We start from the raw sequence: 20,578 nt of genomic DNA, 5'->3' as shown, positions 1-20,578 counted from the left end.
CAGATAACTATCAACTCACATAACCAAAAACTGAAAGCAGCTAACTGAAGGCACTGGAGAGTAAACACAAAAAAGCACAGGGGAGTCCACACTTGGAGGAGGAGAGCTGTACAGCATGAGTCCATGGTTTCATGGTCTTTGGCTGGGGGTATTCAGGGGGAAATACACTCTTGCTGGTCTGCAAGCCAGACGACTAAATCTGGGAAACCATGTCCACTGGGAAGAAGGGAAAGTGTCTGAGAGGGTATCTCCAACTCTGCCTACATCTGGCTGACCCCTGAACCACCCATGCATGGAATATACACAAAGCAACTAGGCTATTAAAAAAATGGCTGCCACCAAAGATTCAAGCTGTCACCCAAGAAACAGTTTATAGTCTGGGTCCAACCAAGATAAATGCCTGTTAAAACTAAAGAAACTCAATATGTATTAAAGAAAAATAACAGAATCCAGAGTCTCTGCCGCTTAACATTGTCAATGTTCTAAATAAGATCCAAAGTTACAATATGTGACAAATGTCTTACCTAAGACATTCTTAAAAGAAAATAAACTGAGACCAATTGTGGGATGACCCAGATGTTGGAATTAGCAGACAAGGATTTTAAAGAGGCCATTGTAACTATCATCAGTAAAATAAAACATATTCACAACGCATCAAAAATATGAAATCCCAGTAGAGAAACAGAAACAACAAAAAAGAATCAAATAGAAATTCTGGAACTGAAAAACACAATGCATTGAATAAATTTAACAGCGAAGTGGAGATGACAGAGGAAAGAACTGACAAGTGAATCTGAAGACAGATCAATGGAAATTATCCAATGAGGACTAAAGAGAAAAGACTGACGTAAAAATTGACAGACCCTCAAGACTCTTTTAGATAATACTGTACATATAATCAGAGTCCCAGAAAGGGAGGAAAGGGAGAATAGGGCAGTAGAACTATTAGAGAAAATATGGCCGAATATTTCCCAAATTTCATGAAAGATATCCATTAATAGATTCAAGATACTCAACCAACACCAAGCAGCGTAAATACAAAGAAGGTGAGACAAGGTGCCTCACAGGCAAACTGTTGAAAACCAAAAATAAAAAGCAAAGCTGAAACATCTAGATCAAAAAAGTAGATAAAAGATACATTAGATTACAAGAGGATGATTCAATTGGTGGCTGACCTCTCATCAGAAACTATGGAGGTCAGAAGACAGTGAAACATCTTTCACATGCTGAAAGAAAAAAAATTATCATCTTGGAATCTTATATGCCATAACCAGATCATTCAAGAATGAAGACAAATGAAGAGAATTCATTGATATAACAGGCTTGCATCACAAGAAAGGTTAAAGGAGATTCAAGCCAAAGAAAAATTACACCAGTTTGAAATCCAGATCCTTAAGAATAAAATGCATCAACAATGATAAATATTTATGCAAACAGAAAACCTTTTTTTCCGCTTAATTTTTATATAATATTCATACCTCTTTAAAGGAAAAAGTATAACACTATCCTGTGGGGTTTTATATTCAACATAAATATAATACACATAACAACTACAGCATAAAGAAGAAGGTAGGGTAGGAGCAGAGGGAATATGCATCTATATATTTATACGCATTCTCTATTTTATGTGAAATAGTATCATTATTATATGTAAGGATACTGTGAAAAGTGAAGAATATCTATCAGTAATCTCTAGCAAAATCACTAAAAAGATACAGGCAGGCAGAAATGTACTCAGAAAAGATCAAGAGGAAAATTAAAATGGAATAATAAAAATATATATATTCAAATAATTCAAAAAGAAAATACACAAGAGGAACAGAAGAACAAAAAAAAAAAAGAGGACATAAATAGAAAACAAATAAAATGGCAGCCCCAATCCAACTGTATCAATAATACCATAAACATTAATAGACTAATAATTACAGATAAGAGACAAAGATTGAAGGAAGATTTTTTTTTAAAAGGCAAGACCAATTTGTATGCCATCCACATAAACTTTTTATGTAAAGACTCAAGTTGAAAGTAAATGGTTGGAAAGTGGCATACTATGCAAAAAGTTGGCATAAGTTTGCAGAGGGCTAATATCAGATAAAATAGACCTTAAGATAACATTATTAAGAAAAATAAAAGAGGACATTTCCTAATGATAAGAATGTCAACTCATCAGAAAAACACAACAATCAAATATGTAGCGCCCCCATCATAGATAGAGCCTCAAAAATACATGAAGGCGGAACACTATTTCACCAGTAAAAGGGAATGAACTCCTGATACATGCTACACCACCAGCAAACCTCAAAAACATTATGTAAGTGAAGGAAGTCAGACATAAAAGACCACATGTTATATGATTCCATTTACATGAAACATCCGGAAAAGGCAAATCTCTAAAGACAAAAAGCAGATTAGCAGTGACCTCAAACTGAGAACCAGAATTAACTGCCAGATATGAGGGATCTCACTGATGTGATGAAAATTTTCTAAAACTAGGTTACAGTGCTGGTTGCACAACTCAGCAAATTACTTTTTTAAAAAATCAGTAAATGGATAGATTTTATAGCATGTAAATTATACCTCACCAAAGTTGTTTTTGAAAAGTCAAAAAATTCATAAAACAAAAATGGACAGAAATTAAAAGGAAAAATAGGACAATCCCACAAAAACATTTTAACACTCCAGAAACTGGTAGAAAAGCTAGTGAGGGGCAAGTCAACAAAGATATAAAGGATCTGAATAACTTTATCAAACAACCTACCCACTAACAATTATAGAATGCTACACCCAACAACTGCCAAATGTTCTTTTCAATTCAGTAGTTCTCAACAGGGGAAATCTGGCTTCTAGGGAACATCTGACAATGTCTGAAAACATTTTTCAATGCTGTAGCTTGAGAGATGCTACTAACATCTAGCCGGTAGAAGCCAGAGATGCTGCTTAACATCCTATAATGCACAGGGCTGTCCCCAGCAACAAGGAATTATCTGATCCAAAATGTTAATAGTTCTGACATTGAGAGATCCTGTTTTCTTTTTCTTTTCTTTTCTTTTTTTTTTTTTTTTGAGAGGGAATGTCGCTCTGTCACCCAGGCTGGAGTGCTGTGGTCCCATCTCGGCTCACTGCAACCTCTGCTTCCTGGGTTCAAGTGAGTCTCATGCCTCAGCCTCCCAAGTAGCTGAGATTACAGGTGTGTGCCACCATGCCTGGCTAATTTTTGTATTTTTAGTAGATATAGGGTTTCACCATGTTGGGCAGACTGGTCTCAAACTCCCAACCTCAGGTGATCTGCCCATCTTAGCCTCCCAAAGTGCTGCCTGGCCTAGAGATCCTGTTTTCAAGGGCAGGTGGTACACTTACCAGGTTAGACCAATAATTCCAAATACTTGGAAATTAAACAGCATAATTCTAAACTAATACATGGATCAAATAAAAAAGATCACAGGAAAAATTAGAAAATATTTTAACTAATGCCAAAGAAAACATAATGTCAAAATTTGTAGCATGCAGCTAAACCAGTGCTTAAAAGGGAAATTTATAGCTTTATATCTGTATATTGGTAAACAAAAGAAAAGATCATTTTTCTACTTTAACTGCTATATCCTTAGTACCTAATTTCTAGCACTGAATAGAAAATAAGTATTTACTAAATAAATAATAACTGAACAGAAGACTGAACAAATGGAAAGACATCTAAATGATAACAGTGGCATCTGAGTGGTAGAATTATGGTTTTTTATTCATTTGTTTCTGATTTTTAAAAATAATCCACAGTATGTTCCTTAATTAGCAGAACCTTTTCCTTAACCTAAATGGCCCTTATCTGAAATAAGAGGATTACAGCCAACTGAAACCATAAATAAATTAGATAGCCAGGATCTCATTCTACTTAAGCTCTTATATGAAGAAGGGAATAAAAACAAAAACATTTTGTCCTGTTGGAAGCAAATCTTTTTTCTCAACTTAATGGTTTTGGACAGAGGGAGAAACAGGACAAATGTAATTCATTAACTGAAGAAAGTTACTGTACCTTTCTCAATTCCAAATGCAAACTGCTACTAGAATTAGAGTGTGTGAAAGCACTGCTCAGAGAAATCCACCCTGTGGGGGATATCAAACATGGTGCTAAACCTTTCCATTTGGATTTTTCTTTCTCCTTCCCCTAGACTGACATCGTCAAAAGCAATTAATGATCAAATAACGTTTTTGGAGGGGGGTGGAGAGGAAGGGTGTTGATTTGGGGGTTCTGTGGGGTGTTTTTTGTTGGTGGTGGTTTTTTTTTTGTTTTTTGTTTTTTTTGCTTCTCTTTCTTCTAAGAAAGCTGCCAGAAAAGAAAACCATTTTCTTCCCACACACAAGGATCTCATTCTGGTCTAACTGAAAATACAGCTTGTCTCCAAGGAAACATCTATCACTAAGAGACTCCAATACTCTTAGCAAGTGCAAGCTATATCTTATTCTCTTTTTTTCTCCCTCAATTTTCAGCATAGAGGTCTCCCACGAACTCTAGTTTAAAAAGTATAGAAGAGACCTCACTTAATCTTCTTTTTAAAGTAATTAACTACAAATCAATTAATGAAATAGTTTACTATATGGAGTATACATATAAATCATGAGCTTTGCTAAATTCTTAAGTGAATAAAATCATATTCAGGCTGGGCGCAGTAGTGGTTGACACCTGTGATCCCAGTGCTTTGGAGGGCCAAGGTAGGAGGATCACTTGAAGCCAGGAGTTCAAGACCAGCCTGGGCAACATAGTAAGGCCCAGACTCTACAAAAAATTTTAGACTAGGCACAGTGGCTCATGCCTGTAATCCCAACACTTTGGGAGGCTAAGGTGGGCAGGTCATGTGAGGTCGGGAGCTTGAGACCAGCCAGGCCAACATGGTGAAACCCTGACTCTACTAAAAAATGCAAAAATTAACCGGGTGTGGTGGCAGGTGCCTGTAATCCCAGCTACTCGGGAGGCTGAGGCAGAAGAAGCACTTGAACCCGGGAGCCTGAAGTTGCAGTGAGTGGAGATCATACCACTACACTCCAGCCTGGGTGACAGAACAAAACTCTGTCTCAAAAAAAAAAAAATATTTACTGAATAGCCAGGCACTGAGGTGTGCACCACTGCATTCTAGCCTGGGTAACAGAGAGAGGCCCTGACTCTAAATAAATAGATAAAGTCAGCTGCTAAATCTCCATATTCCTTGCTTGGGCTTAGTAGAAAAGGTGATGAGGTGGCAGTTCTGCACTGTTCAATCATGAGCTGAAAATGTGCTGGCTTAAAAAGGTACCCAATGGTGGGCTTGGGAAAAGTGCAACCTCAGCGAATTTGAAGGAATCTCTGGGACTCAGAATCTTCACTAAGTATGACACCTCCCTTTATCACCCAGCCCTACTACTGTCTGTGAAGGCCTGAGAAGCTCTATTGGATCAATCTGAACCTCTGCAAACAAAGCAATGGGGAGCTGCAAAATTGGTACTTGTTAAAGCAATTTTTAAAACAACCTTTTGGCTCCAGTAACAGATATAAATGTGTTAAAGCCATTGAGAAGCACAGAAAGAAAAAAAAAAAGAGATTTGTAGAGCAAAAGCTCAGCTTAAATGGAGAGAGAGAAAATTAAAATAAACAACAGCAAAATTAAGTTCCAACTGGCCTAACAAATCTTACAACCCAAACAAAAGAATAACCAAGGGAGCATGTGATGCTAGAGTGGAATATCCCCAAGCCCCAATACTGAAGTACCTTTATCAAGGTTATCTGGAAAAGTCAGCAATGAATTACCCCTTAAAATAGTCTCTCAAAGGCTATTGCAGAATAAAACTGTTTGTCTCCATAAATCTCTCTGTTGACATTTGTGCTGCAATCATAAGGAACTTTTACAAAGGGTGAGACCCAGGGGGGGAAAAAAATCATTATTTCCTGAAAGCATGAAGGCTGACAAAAAAGTTTTCCAGGAAGGAACTAGCAGCTGGGGCAGTGACAATGGCAAGGTGCCCCCAGGGGCTAATTTGCTGCTCAGGATCTAGTGCCATTTAATCCCACAGTGAGACTTCACAAACATGGGTCTTGGCAATTCTGACTGAAGCACCATCTAAAGGCTGTTTGCCCTAGGCAGAGGATGTTACTCAAAAGAGGCTCCCCTTTTCTCATCCTGTGAAGGAAACCTTTCCCAACAGGTCTTCTTGCACACTAAGTTCTCAACACTTTACAGTAACAGAAAAAGCCTGCAGGCTGTGTGTTTTCTTAGAAAGTACAGGGCTTTCTAACAATTAGATCTTTCTAAAAATGGAATGCAACACCTCGGGAGATTGAGTTCCCTGCCTCTGGATGGGGTCCATCAGATGCTGTTGACCAACTGGCTAGGATATCATAGAAGGACCTCAGCGTTGGTAGAGAAAAAAGATTAAATGACTACTAGGATCCCATCCAGTTGAAGGATCTAAGAAAATGCAGGTGATTATCCAAGTAGCTCCCGAGAAAAAACACTCTTGAACCATCTCATCATTTGGGGGGAGTGGGGGGAGTAGCTTTTTCAGATTGCCCCATTTTCTAGAAAGACATACCCAAACACTTGCATCTACTTCTACAAGGCAAGTATAAACAGCTGAAATCCCATTATAACAAATACTATAGTACCATACAAAATTTTCAATGGAATTTTTGGGCACAGGATTCCCACTCCTGATAACCCTCCAGGAAAGTAACAAGCTAGTTAAAAACTTCTGTAATATAAATACTTGAAAATGCAATATTTGCACTTATTGGGGTCAGCTGACCTGTTCATAGATAGAAAAAAGAAAAAACTCAGATGTGTCTGAGCCGATCATCTGAAACTTCCTGAAAATCCACACAGAGTAAAGATGGATTTAGCAACAGTGTTACTATAGAGTCTGGTGCACGTTTTCTGGCTGCAGATGTAGGAACTGAAGCCCCCTTGTTCTGGTTCCCATATCATAAACTCACGAGTACGCTGTTCTTCTTTACGGCATCTTGCAATTATAATTACGTAACTAATTATTCATTTGTCATTAAAGTTTGTCTCCAGGCTGGAAGTTCCAGAAAGCCAAGGCTCTCACTGCACCCTCAGTGTCTCAGGCTTTTATATAGCAAATGTGGAAAAAAAAAAACAACCCACATATTTACTGAATAAAAGAATACTGCACAGAGCCAATAGATTAGCAAAAGTGAAGATAACTGAGACTAGCAGGGATAGATGATGTAGAGAAATGAAAGCACTCATACACTGAATGTGTAAAGTGGTATAACCATTTTGAGAATTTGATGCTTTCTAATAATGTTAATAATAAGCATACCATATGACCTAACAAATTTATTTGATGTGCATATCCTAGAGAAACTGAGTTTATGCGCATTAGAGTATATGTATTAAAATGTTAATAGTGGCATTGTTCATATTGTCCCAAATTGGTAACAGCCAAATATCCATCAACAGAAAATGAATTAGTAAACTATATGGCATATCCATGCAATAGAATGCTATACAGCAATAAAAATGAATAAACTAAATAATCATGCAGCAACACAAATGAATCTCACAAGGGATACTGAGCAAAAGGCAAAACACAAAAAGATACATATTTACGATTCCATTCATACGAATATCAAAAACAAGCCAAACTGAACTATATATTTCAGATATGCAAAAACAGGTCATCAGTTCTAGCAAACATTCAAAGAACAAGCAGACAAAAACTTATAGAAGCTCTTCTAAAGAAAAGCAAGAACTAATTTTACACGAATGTTGATAGTAAAACCAGACAGTAGAGAAAGGAAAAGTTCAAGCCAATCTCAGTAATATACAGAGGCAAAAAATCCAAAACAAAATTTTAGATCTCACAATCCAACAATGTATATAAAAGATAAAGTACTAAAGATTTTGTAATAAACTGAATTGGGTTTATTACAATTCAGTTTATTACAAAAATACAAAGTGAAGGCAACATTAGAAACTCAATGTGGCTGGGTGTTAACTCATGCCTGTAATCCTAGCACTTTGGGAGGCTGAGGCGGGTGGATTACCTGAGGTCAGGTGTTCAAGACCAGCCAGGCCAACATGGTGAAACCCTGTCTACTAAAAATATAAAACTTAGCCAGGTGTGGTGGTGCATGCCTATAATCCCAGCTACCCCAGAAGCTGAGACAAGAGAATCACTTGAACCTGGGAGGCAGAGGTTGCAGTGAGCCAAGATTGCGCCACTGCACTCTACTCTAGCCTGGATAACAGAGTGAGACTCTGTCTAAAAAAAAAAAAAAAGGATTAAAGAAGTAAAAAAAAAAAAAACAAACCTCTATTAACATAACTAACTTACCACCACTTTAGAAACAATTTGGCATTACCCAGGAAATCTAAAGATGTACATGCCCTACAGCCAGCAATTGTGCGCCTAAAAGGATACCCAGACAGAATTTTGCCCATATGGCCTATGGTTTGTAGCAGCATTGTCTACAAGCCAAAAACTAGACACACCATAGAAGAACAGAAAAACAAACTGCAGTATATTCCTACAACGGGATACTACAAAATGATAACAATGAATGAACCACGCTACAAGGAAATAGCCAATTCTCAAAAATATTAATATAACCTTTGATAATAGCAAGTTTAGAAGAATACATGTATATGATTCCATCTATATAAAAGCCATGAACATGCAGAACTGAGTAAATGTCTAGAAACACGCATGCATGTGTGTGTAAAACTACAAAGAAAAAACTGTATTGACACACAAAATGGAAGACAGTGGTTACCTCTGGGGCAAAGGAAGAGATTGAGAGGAAAATTAAATTGTAAAGAAGTACACAGAGGGTTTCAAAGTTATTGATAATGTTCCATTTTTTAACAGGGTGTTGGGCATGTGGATTTTTTAAACTATTCTTTATATACACACATATACAGCTTATAAAAATGATATATTTCCTAATTGAAAATATACTTTCAGGATTTATCAGTCTAGACCAGGGTTAAGAATGAATCATTCCTCAATTCTAGCTCATGAAATACAGCAAAACATTTTCCCATAACATAGTTTTCTTCTTCAAGAAACATGACAAACAATTTCATTTATTTATTCACTCAACTATTCACTGAGTAATTATTACATGCCAAATATTCTTTGGGCACCAGAGAGAAAAGCAAAACCGACACTATCCCTTCCTCATCAATCTTATGGTTTAGCAAGAAAGATAGATTCTGCATTAAAAATACATCTAGATAAATATATAAATATAAGAAAGTACTATCACAGAAAAGTAGAGTACTGTAAAATTATATATACAAGGAGACTTCATTAAGTTGGAAGTTTAGAGAAGGCCTTTCTCAGGATTTAACACAAGTTGAAACCTGAAGAGGATTCAGTTAAGCAAAAGGAACAGGTGGTGTGCATTCTAGACAGAAAGTAGCATGTGCAAAGGGCCTGAAGCAGGAAGAGCTTTGAAAGGCTTGAGAAGCTGGCTAAAGCTAGAGTAAGAAACAGAATAGCAAAGATGACCCTGCAGAGACATAGAGCCAGATTACGTAAGAATTTGTAGGCAGTGGTATTTTCAATGAGACTGAAGGCCACTATTATACTTTAGGTAGGAGAGTAACATGGAGGAAGGCCAGAGGAAAAAAACAGAGAATCCAGTAGGAGTTACTACAGTAGTTTAGTTGAGACTGCCAGCCAAGAGTTGATGGGTGCCTGAGCCAGGATAGGAGCAGCGGAGAGGAAGAAAACTATATTAAGGGAGATACAGCAGACAGGGAGTGGCAACAAAATAGATGAAAGAGGTGGGGTAAGGATGGTGCCAAGGAGTATACCCTTATTAAATGAAAAAGACTGAAAATCTGTCAACTGTCATATTTACAGTATAGCCCTAATTTTGATGTTTGAAAGTATACAGAGTTATTCTGAAAATAAACTGAATATCAACAAGAATAAAAAACTATAATGGATTAAAACACATGAAATATGTAAAAATTCATACGCTCATCATAAAATGGTAACACAAAAGACAGAGAGGGAGATAAAGTATATTAAAGACTCTAACACTGTTGGAAAGTGGGAAAAAAATGAAGTAAGTCAAGGATACATGTTGTAATCTCTACAGTAACCTCTACACGAATTTGGAAATGCAATAAAATAGATGCCAAAATAATGAAAAATATTTCATTGATCCAAAAGAAGAGAGAAAAATGAATATAAAATAGATAGATTAACTAAAAACAAAGAGTAGGGGCTGGGCACAGTGGTTCACACCTATAATCCCAGCACTTCGGAAGGCTGAGGCAGGCAGATCACCTAGAGTCAGGAGTTCGAAACCAGCTTGACCAACATGGTAAAACCCCATCTCTACTAAAAATACAAAAATTAACCAGGTGTGGTGGAGGGCAGGTGTAATCCTAGCTACTTGGGAGGCTAAGGCAAGAGAATCACTTGAACCCAGGAGGCAGAGGTTGCAGTGAGCCAAGATTGAGCCACTGCACTTCAGCCTGGGTGATAGAACTAGACTCCATCTCAAAAATAAAATAAAATAAAATAAAAATGAAGAGTAGTGTGGTAGAAACATACTGCCATTTTACTGTACATGTTAAACTATACCACAAGAATGTTCCCAGAATATGGGAAATGCTGTAGGACAAACACTCTGATTTCTTCAAAAAATAAATTGCAAGGAAAAAAGGGTGGGGGTGGGGAGGAGGATGAGGATTGGCCAAAGTGTTAATCATTGATCCTGAATAATACACAAAGGGGATATACCATACTACTGCCTCTACTTTTGTACTCATGTGTATTTTACTGGAATATAAAGTAGAAAGGAACAGAGGGAAAATGGGAGGGAGAGAAGAAGAGAGAGCAATACAGAGACAGTGGCACGGAGGGAAGGTCTCTGGATACTTACTGGCATACTTACCTGCAGAAAATGTTTTGACAGGATATATTTTTAAATGTTCAAGTGGTTATCTCTGGGCTAATGTGATCACAATTTTTAGAATGTTACAAATTTATTGTCTCTGGGTGGGAAGATTACTGGTAACTTTTAGTCTCTTTTTGTTTAGCTATGTTTACTGGTTGTGTCTACAATGAGGAAAACAGAATGCTTGACTCAAAAATTGTTTAAAAAGATGGAAGAAAGACCGCCAAAACCCAAAAAGCTTCTCCCCTAACACAGACATTGATGCATTTCTTCAACATTTTTGGGTCATAGCTCACAGTGGACTGAATGACTATGTCCTCCCAAAATTCATACATTGAAACCCTGGTCTCTAATGTGGTGGTATTTGGAGATGAGTCTCTGGGTGGCAAACAGGTCATGAGGGTGGAGCCCTCATGATAGGAATTGTACCCTTATAAAAGGAGACCCAAGAGAGCTTGCTTCCTCTCTGTGTCGCCAAGTGAGGACACAGCCAGAAGGTGGCTGTCTGCAAGACAGAAAAAAGGTCCTCACTAAGAACCTGACCCTTCTAGCACCTTCATCTGGGACTTCCAGCCTCCAGAACTGTGAGAAATGAATTTCTGTTTAAGCAACCCCTGATGGATTGTGTTATAGCAGACCTGACTAAGACAAAGGCTCTTTGCAGAATCTGACAAAAGCTACTGCCTCTTCTTCCAGAAAAATGCACAATCCTATAGAATTTTTCATACAATGTCAAGAAACTCTGAGATCCCCAATGAACCCAGACTTTCTCTGTTGTCAGCAGTAGTTATAATAAATAATAGTAGCTGGCATTTACTGCCTACTTGCCAGGTGCCAAGCATGGCTCTAGGTGTCAACTCATTTAATCCTACCACCAACCCTCCAAGATGGGCACTCCCATCATCCTCATTTTATTGATGAGGAAAGTGAGGAGAGAGAAAATTAATAATTTGCTCAAGATCCACTAGCTATTAAGTGGAAAAGCCAGCATACAAACTTGGGCAGCCTGGCTCCAGGGCTCAGCTCTTAAGCAGCAAAATATGAGGCCACCCACAGGGTTGAAGTTAAACATGCCAAGCAAATATGACATCCTGAATCATGCTTTGGAGAACATGTCTTCAAATTCAATTAACATTAAGTGCCTACCACGTGCCAGACCCATCCAAACACATAAGCTCATTCAACCCTCAAGAGTGCTGTAAGTAACTTGCCCCAAATACCCAGTTAACTGCTACAGAAACAGGAGTGTAGCCTGTCTTCTGACTTCAACATACCACAGCTAACTGCCTCTGAACTGAGGTGATGGTCCCATTCTACACCACACATGACCTCCCTATGACCAAATTGCAAGATAACTGGTTGACATACAGTTCAATAGGTAAATCTGCAGACCCCAAAATTTGCCCATGGTGCAAAACAATTCAGCATATGAGGAGATTTTCCTTCATTACTCAGCTTCAGCCTGCTGAGACATCTTGGATGGATATATGCTTCCAAAAGTTTGCCCTTGAGTTTCACATGCACAAACAGGATCATTTACATACACTGCAAATAACTGCTAAATGCTCTAATACCACATTGCAATCACATGCAACACAGCCTACCTGAATATGAACATGTGAGTTACATGAGAGCTCCCCTAGCACTTACAGTTTCACAGTTCAAGCATCGAGTTTCATTGGTGAGTGTTCCCTGAAAAATCTCATGGACCCAGGTGAGTTCTGGTTTGTTATTTTCCGCAGGTTCGTTCATGTTGCCATTTTTTAATTTTCCGTTTTGTTTTTCCTGTTTCTTCTCCTCCTGCAGGATGTCCGCAATAGTGTTTAGCAAATAATTTAAAAATTCATGAGCATCCTGCTGCATGTAGTTATCAAAGAGATCTGGAAAGGAGAAGGTAGTTATTTCAGTCTTTGGTTCTTAAAAAGCAAATGGATCTACTCAAATGTTACATGCCAGACTTCAATTTTTTTTCTTTTTGAGACGGAGTCTGGCGACAGAGTCTCACACTGCACTGTCGCCAGGCTGCAGTGCAGTGGTGTGATCTTGGCTCACTGCAACCTCTGCCTCCCGGGTTCAAGGGATTCTCCTGCCTCAGCCTCTTGAGTAGCTGGGATTACAGGCACACACCACCACCTACAGCTAATTTTTGTATTTTTAGTAGAGACGGGGTTTCACAATGTTGGCCAGAATGGGCTCCATCTCTTGACCTCAGGATCCACCCACTTCAGCCTTTCAAAGTGCTGGGATTATAGGCTTGAGCCACCGTGCCCAGCCCATACTTCAATTTTTATACTGAAAGGCATGGAATATAAATATACTCTACCAGGCAGCTTCAATGAGTAAGCTTCCAAATAATTTTTAAATGTATTTCCATTTTCTGCCACCCATCAAGAACAAATTTGCCATATCTCCCTGGAGTCATCACATTTATATAAAACTACCAAGTTTTATTTGTTCTACAAAAGAACAGAAGTTACCAGACAAGTTCCCTGATAAAATACCAATTTTTAATATGATGTATTCACCAATGATCAATTAATTATTCATTGAGTAATTTATTCAGAGCAACTGGGGTCTCTTTTCAAAGACCATATTAAACCCTGGACCAGCCTGGAAGCAGCTTAGATGAAACACAGATGGGAGATGAGGGATATGTGTGAGCAGGCATCTATCTGATAATGTTCTGAAACTGAATACGAATGATTCCAGAAGCCTACTGCTGCTCCCTGCCATAAGGACAAACAATCAAGAGATGAATGCAGCTGTGAACCTTCATTATTAATCATGTTCACAACTAGACAGAGTGCTCTGCTTCCTTCTCCACTCAAATTAATTTTTATTCTGATATGTATAAACTGTAACTTCAAAAGACAGCAATCAAGTTAAACAACACTTTATAAAACAAATACCTGATTAACCAGGCACATCTGATGGAGTAAGGGTGGATATAAGTAAATAGTAATTGCCGTAACAAATACTTTTATAGTCATAAAAATTGCTCATACAAAACTTCTGGAATACACACCTAGTTTCTCCCAACAATCCCCTAAAAGCTAAGATAGAAAAACGAGGAAAATCCGGACTTTGAAAAATCACATAAAGCAATCAATTTGATATCCTTCAATTACCTTAGGCAAATGAAAATCAGGCATTATATTTAAAACAGCAGAAGCTCTGATTAGATAATAGGCACTTATTTTAATCACTTATGATAAGCTTTTAAGCCAGTACTATTTTATTCAATTATCACAATGAGTATCCCACTCGGAAGGCTGCCTTGGACACTCTTTTCTCTTACAATGATCCTGCCCAGAATGGAGCAAATAAAAAGTCATTCTAAACTGGGATGATAATTGTGCATGTTTAAGCGTGTTTCTAATCCAGTTTTGTTTTATGTCTACTGGGTAGAGAAGAATGTTGTTTCTTAAAAAATAACACTGAGTAATTGACCATGCTTATTTTCCCTTTTCAAAAAAATCCCAGCTTGTGCTTTTGAGGAGTAGAACCGTCAATTCTCTTTATTTCAGAGCCTTAAACGCATTATAATGCATACTACTCACCATTCTCTTTTCTCAGCCTTGAAATGAACTTCTTTGGTGGGATGACGCCAACCTTCTTCTTCTGCGTGGCAATGCTGTGGAAAAGGTCCGCCAGGCACGTCAGCAAGTTTTCCTTCTTCTTTTGCTGGGCCTTGTATGCCAAGACATTCTCCCGGAACGGCCGGCAGAAGTACAACGCCTGAAGCACGGAGTTACAGTAGCATGTGTTTCCAAACTGCCAAGGGACAAAAGGGATGGTTCAAGTCATCGCCTGGGGATGAGCCACCTCTGGAATAAGTAGTGAGGGTGAGCAGGTCCCTGCTCTAGGAACTGGCCCAGCTGTCCCTGTATTGAGTCCAGCTCACCATATTAGAAAACTAGTTAACTACTCTAAACACTAGTGGCCATCTGATCAAGAGAGAAGTGAAGAAAAATGCACATCATTCTGGTGCTTCTCTAGCCCATCAAAGTCTCTAAAATGATAATAAGCACTCTGTCTCAATAAAGAGTCTAATGAGACCTGCTGGTGCTTAAAAAAAGAGAAAGAAAAAAAAATCTACATAATGTGGAGACCCAGGAAAACAGCTGGCTAAATAAAAGATGCACATTGCAACACACCAAAACTCCCACGACAGGGAAAATAAAAATATGAATCAAAGAGAAATCCAGTAATTAGGAACCACTTGCTTGGCTGAAACAGCCAAAGCTGAACGGGGGCTGGTTTTCCCTTCTCAGTATTCCAGTGCTCCTGCCCACTGGCTCAGACCACATTTCCTCACTTAACCCTGAGCAACGCAGGCAAAAGAAATGCCTCCTCATGTCACTCTCCCAGCTTCCCACCCTCTGGACTTCTAAATGGCCCTTGATCTTGCTTCTGTCAAGGTAGAAATTGTGCCAATACAATACCACCTAAGTTCCTAGCCTGCAATCATACTAGGGCCCACCCATCACATTGTATACCTCTCACAGAGCATAGATACTGAGATTATGATTAAAGAGGAAAAAGGTCTCACTAATTTTCAACTGATTGTAAGACCACCTCTATAGAAGAATATAGCTGAGACTATCACTTTAGAATTTGTTGTGTGCAATAAAAAATTTAAAGAAAAAAATTCTAAGGAAATAACTAACAAGATTAATAACACAGATTACAAAATGCTATGTAAGATTAAAATAGAACATGAACACCTTCTCAACACTGGTTGTTGGCTTGTGTGTCGTTTACCCAAGAGCGAGACAGATGCTCTGCCATACTTAACATGACATTTCTATGTATGCTAAGATAGAAGGATTCCTATTTTTATATTTTAATCTACTTTGACACAATTATGTAACAGGAGACAAACCTCTTTGTACAGAGAAGCTGGAACTTTCATAACTTACCATTCAAAGGGAACATAAATGAAGCTATTAATAAACACAGATCTCACCATCCTTACACAAACTAGGAAACGGCCTTAATTCTTTTTTTTTCTTTTCTCCACAATCTGCATTTGTATTTTTCTTAGCCAGGGCAGAATTCCCATGCCTTGAATAACTCTCTTCACAGGGCTAATCAGAGGCCTGTGCACGATGGCTAAAAAGTTTGTTTTAAAATTGTAAGTCAGTATTTCACCAACACAATGCCCTATATCCCAGGACTTAGCTTTCCTCCTTCCATTCTTTTCTATCAGTATCTCGCCTTTCCCAGACACCCTTCAGTAACACTTGGCCCCAATTCAGTGGACAACTCCTAGGAAGGGAAAGGAACTAACATTTACTGAGTGTCCACAGGGTGCCTCAGCTTCATGCCAGGGTTTTAAAGAGGAGCTCTCAGCTGGGCATGGTGGCTCTTGCCTGTGGTCCCAGCACTTTGGGAGGCTGAGGCGGGTAGATCACCAGGTCAGGAGATTGAGACCATCTGGCTAACATGGTGAAACCCCATCTCTACTAAAATACACAAAAAAATTAGCCAGGCATGGTGGCACATGCCTATAGTCCAGCTACTCAGGAGGCTGAGGCAGGAGAATCACTTGAAGCCAGGAGGCGGAGGTTGTGGTGAGCCAAGATCACGCCACTGCACTCCAGCCTGGGAGACAGAGTGAGACTCCGTCTCAAAATAAATAAATAAATAGGAGCTCTCATTTACCCTTCATTATCACCCAAAGGGTAGAAACTATTATGATCTTACATAATGGGGAAATGGAGGCTCAGGGAGAGCAAGTAACTTGCCCAAGATCACACAAGCTAGGGAGTAGCACAGGCAGAATTCAAACCAAGTTCTGTATTACACTGAAGCCCATATTCTTCTCATTCTATCATGGACAGTGTTTACTCGCAGAGAATATTTCCAGCTTTCCCAGGGGAAATTACTGCTTACCACACCTGGGCACTGACAGACTATGCTCAGTATAATTATTCAGAAAACCAGTTGTTTATAAGTTAATATTTGATATCACTAACATCTATATCCCAGAGGAAAAGGATCAGGTGAGGAAGAAAGCTTATGAGGGTGAGGACGTACTGCCTCTACTGCCTTACTACTCCACTGTCATCAACCTACCAAGGAAGCAGGGCTGCTGGGTCCAGCCTTCGACAAGGAAGTTACCGCTGAGCACAAGAAAAATGAGGCCAGGAATTCTGAGATAAAATGGTCCCAGTTTTACCCCCACAGCCTGTCCAGCTTCAGGTATATCACCAAGTCACATTGTTAAAGAAAGATATTGGCAATGTGCTGGCAATGTTTTTAACACTCTGGTTGTACCGATGCATACTTAAACAAAGACTGGCTGGACTGTTCATCCAGACAACACAGAGAGAACATGTCAGAGCAGATTTGGGCCCTGGAACGATGGCTTATGCCTGTAATCCCCGCACTTTGTCAGGCTGAGGCAGGTGGATCACCTGAGGTCTGGAGTTTGAGATCAGCCTGGCAAACATGGCAAAACCCCGTCTCTACTAAAAATACAAAAAATTAGCTGGGCATGGTGGTGCATGCCTGTAATCCCAGCCACTCGGGAGGCTGAGGCAGGAGAATCACTTGAACCTGGGAGGTAGAGGTTGCAGTGAGTCAAGATTGCGCCACTGCACTCCAACCTGGGCAACAAAGCATGACTCCATCTCAAAAAAAAAGGCAGATTTGACTACAAAGACTAATGAAATTATTATGAAAGTTATGTGTCCAAAGGAAATTCCTTAAAGGATAGGGACGAAAATGTAAATTTGACCCAAAATGCAATAATTAAATGTTTTTTGCTGGGACAACTCATACTTTCAAAAATAGGTTAAATTGGCCCTCCCTAACACTGACATCCCATATACTAAGGAGCATGACTAATCATTCAAAAATTGGTAGTGATAAAAATGCACTTAAAGTGGAGTTGCTTCACATACTCTAAAACATTTGATGAAAATAACACATTTTATATACTTACATTGACCAATCCGAAATAGTGTTCATTGATTGGAAACTGCTCTGGACCAATGTCTTTTTCCAGAGCAGAGGCATTGGTGCCCTAAAAGAGAAAAACAGCAAAGTTCTGTTGCATATAAAACAGACAAGCAAGTAAAATTATACTTAAAAAAATCTACCATTGAGACAAGCATCTCCCTGGTCAACAGGTATTTGGTGATGTTCGTGCTGAAGGAAAAGGTGACAGAAGTAAAGCAGATGAGTAGTTAATAATGTCATTCTTAACTCCTTCTCCTCATTCAACTTATTCATCCCCTCAAACCTGTTCTACTTGGCTTCAATTATCTTCCAATTAGAAAAGGAAGTCTGAGATAGGCAAGTGAACAAATAATCCCCAAGAACGTCTGAATAAAACACAGGCATTTCAGACAGCTGCAGCAGCTTTTGTAATATTTGATGGCATATCGAATCATATGACCACTATCAAAGTCAATTTCTTCATTCTACTAAAGATTGACTGAGCACCCACTAAGCCAGACACTGTTCTCCAGGTCTGGGCATGGAAAGCAGAACAGTGAACTAAACACACATGAGGCCTGCTCTCATGAAGTTCACATTTTGGCAGATGAAGACAGACTGAAAGGAAAAGTAGTGTGCTGGACAGTCTATTTAAAAATAATAGTGCAGGAGCTGGGCACAGTGACTCACGCCTGTAATCTCAACACTTTGGGAGACCAAGGTGGGCAGATCACTTGAGGTCACGAGTTCAAAACCAGCATGGTCAACATGGTGAAATCCTGCCTCTACAAAAAATATAAAAATTAGCTGGGTGTGGTGGCAGGCATATGTAATCCTAGCCACTCGAGAGGCTGAGACTTGAGAATTGCTTGAACATGGGGGCCAGAGGTTGTAGTGAGCTGAGATTGTGCCACTGCACTCCAGCCTGGGTGACAGATGAGACTCCCCTCCCCTCCCCGCTCCTCTTCCCTCCTGTCCCCTCTCCTCTCCTCTCTTCTATTTTTGACACAGAGTCTTAATCACCCAGGCTGGAGTGCAATGGAGAGGAGACAGGAGGGGAGGGGGGGAGGGCGGAGGGGAGGGGGGAGGAGGGAGGAGGGAGGAGAAAGGAAGGAAGAAAGGAAGAAAGGAAGGAGGGAGGGAAGGAAGGAAGGTAGGAAGGAGGGAAGGAAGGAAGGAAAGATAAAAATAGTGTAATGGAGAAAAAGTAGGAAATGGGGATGGGGAAGACAAGAAGGATTGGGTAGAGGCATGCAGGCTGTAGAGGGTGGATAGGGGCACATTTATTATTTTATTTAATTATGTTTTTTGAGCCAGTCTTAATCACCCAGGCTGGAGTGCAGTGGTATGATTATGGCCTACTGTAATCTCAAATTCCTGGGCTCAAGTGCTCCTCCTACCTCAGTTTCCTGAGTAGCTGGGACTACGAGTGCACACCACTATGCCCAGCTAATTTTTTTTATTTTTGGTAGAGACAGGGTCTCATTATGTTGTCCAGTCTGGTCTCAAACTCTTGGCCTCAAGCAATCTTCCTACGTCAGCCTCCCAAAGTGCTGAGATTACAGGTGTGAGCCACCACGCCCAGCCTGCACCTTTAAATAGAGTGGTCAGGGAAGGCCTTACTGAGAAGGCAAATGTCCAAAAAATATTGTAAATAGTGATAGTGGAGAAATACAATCTAAAACCTAACCATTCCCAAATGCATCAAATTGGTAAGTGCATGACAATCCAACATAACAGCTACTGGGTACACTTACTATGTGCCACAGGCTGTACTATTTATGCTCACAACAATCCTGTGAGGTACGGACGAGGAACTTAAGACTCAGAAGCATTGACGAATCCACCCAAGATCCACTGTAAGTGGTAGAGCTAGGATCTGAACTCAAGAGGCAGACTTGAGAGTCCAGATCATAAGCAAAGGCTGCACAGAGCGATTCTACTATTAAACCTTCCATTAATCCCCACTATGGGTCAGTTACTGGCAACTGATTATCATCACTCCCTAAGACCTGGACAGTCTTCTCGAATTAGGAAAAGTGACCCAAGTTGAGTCCAATAAGGTAAGTAGTTTGTGAAGTGGGTAACATCAGGCTCCATTTGTACCATGGACTGTATCAACATTCCAGAGAAGTCTCTGTCTACCTTTGCAGGCTATCATGGAAGATTAACACCTCACAGAAACTCAAAGATTTGAGAGACAGGTATTTTTAAATGAATAAGAAAAAAGTTTTGGCTGGGCATGGTGGCTCACAGCTGTAATCCCAGCAGTTTGGGAAGCAGAGGTGTGTAGATCCCTTGAGCCCTAGGAGATCAAGACCAGCCTGGGCAACATGGTGAAACCCTGTCTCTACAAAAAATACAAAACTTAGTGGGATGTGGTGGCACAAACCTGTAATCCCAGCTCCTCCAGAGGCTGAGCTGGAAGGATCACCTGAGCCTGGGAAGGCAGAGGCTGCAGTGAACTGAGATGGCACCACTACCCTCCAGGGCAACAGAATGAGACCCTGTCTCAAAAAAAAGAGTTTTATTTAAAAATTGATCTGCTGTCACAACTGGCATCTCCTCTCACAGGAAGTAATGGCCAAAACATAACTGAGAACCAGTCAAAATGGCGCTTGTCCCTAAGCAAACATTAAATGCAAAATGACCCTACTTGGACCACAAAACCACAGTAGAAATGAAACGCGGCCTCCCTTCATCATAACATCCTTCACTCTCACT

The 20,578-nt window shown here is 39.6% G+C and overlaps 1 protein-coding gene across 3 annotated transcripts in view; it reads right to left on the bottom strand.

Annotated features, from left to right (window-relative positions):
* USP46 (ubiquitin specific peptidase 46) overlaps positions 1-20,578 on the bottom strand; it is a 70,592-nt gene that overhangs the window by 24,427 nt on the left and 25,587 nt on the right. For all 3 annotated transcript variants that reach the window (XM_035293717.3, XM_035293719.3, XM_035293718.3), the window contains exons 2-4: positions 17,859-17,939; positions 14,467-14,680; positions 12,557-12,786 (exon numbers count right to left, since the gene is read on the bottom strand). In XM_035293717.3, the coding sequence (XP_035149608.1) occupies positions 12,557-12,786; positions 14,467-14,680; positions 17,859-17,939 (525 nt within the window). The remainder of the gene's footprint in view (positions 1-12,556; positions 12,787-14,466; positions 14,681-17,858; positions 17,940-20,578) is intronic.

The sequence above is a fragment of the Callithrix jacchus genome, chromosome 3 (genome assembly GCF_049354715.1).
Source record: "Callithrix jacchus isolate 240 chromosome 3, calJac240_pri, whole genome shotgun sequence".
NCBI classification, from domain to species: domain Eukaryota; kingdom Metazoa; phylum Chordata; class Mammalia; order Primates; family Cebidae; genus Callithrix; species Callithrix jacchus.
This window is presented reverse-complemented; position numbering and strand designations above follow the sequence as displayed.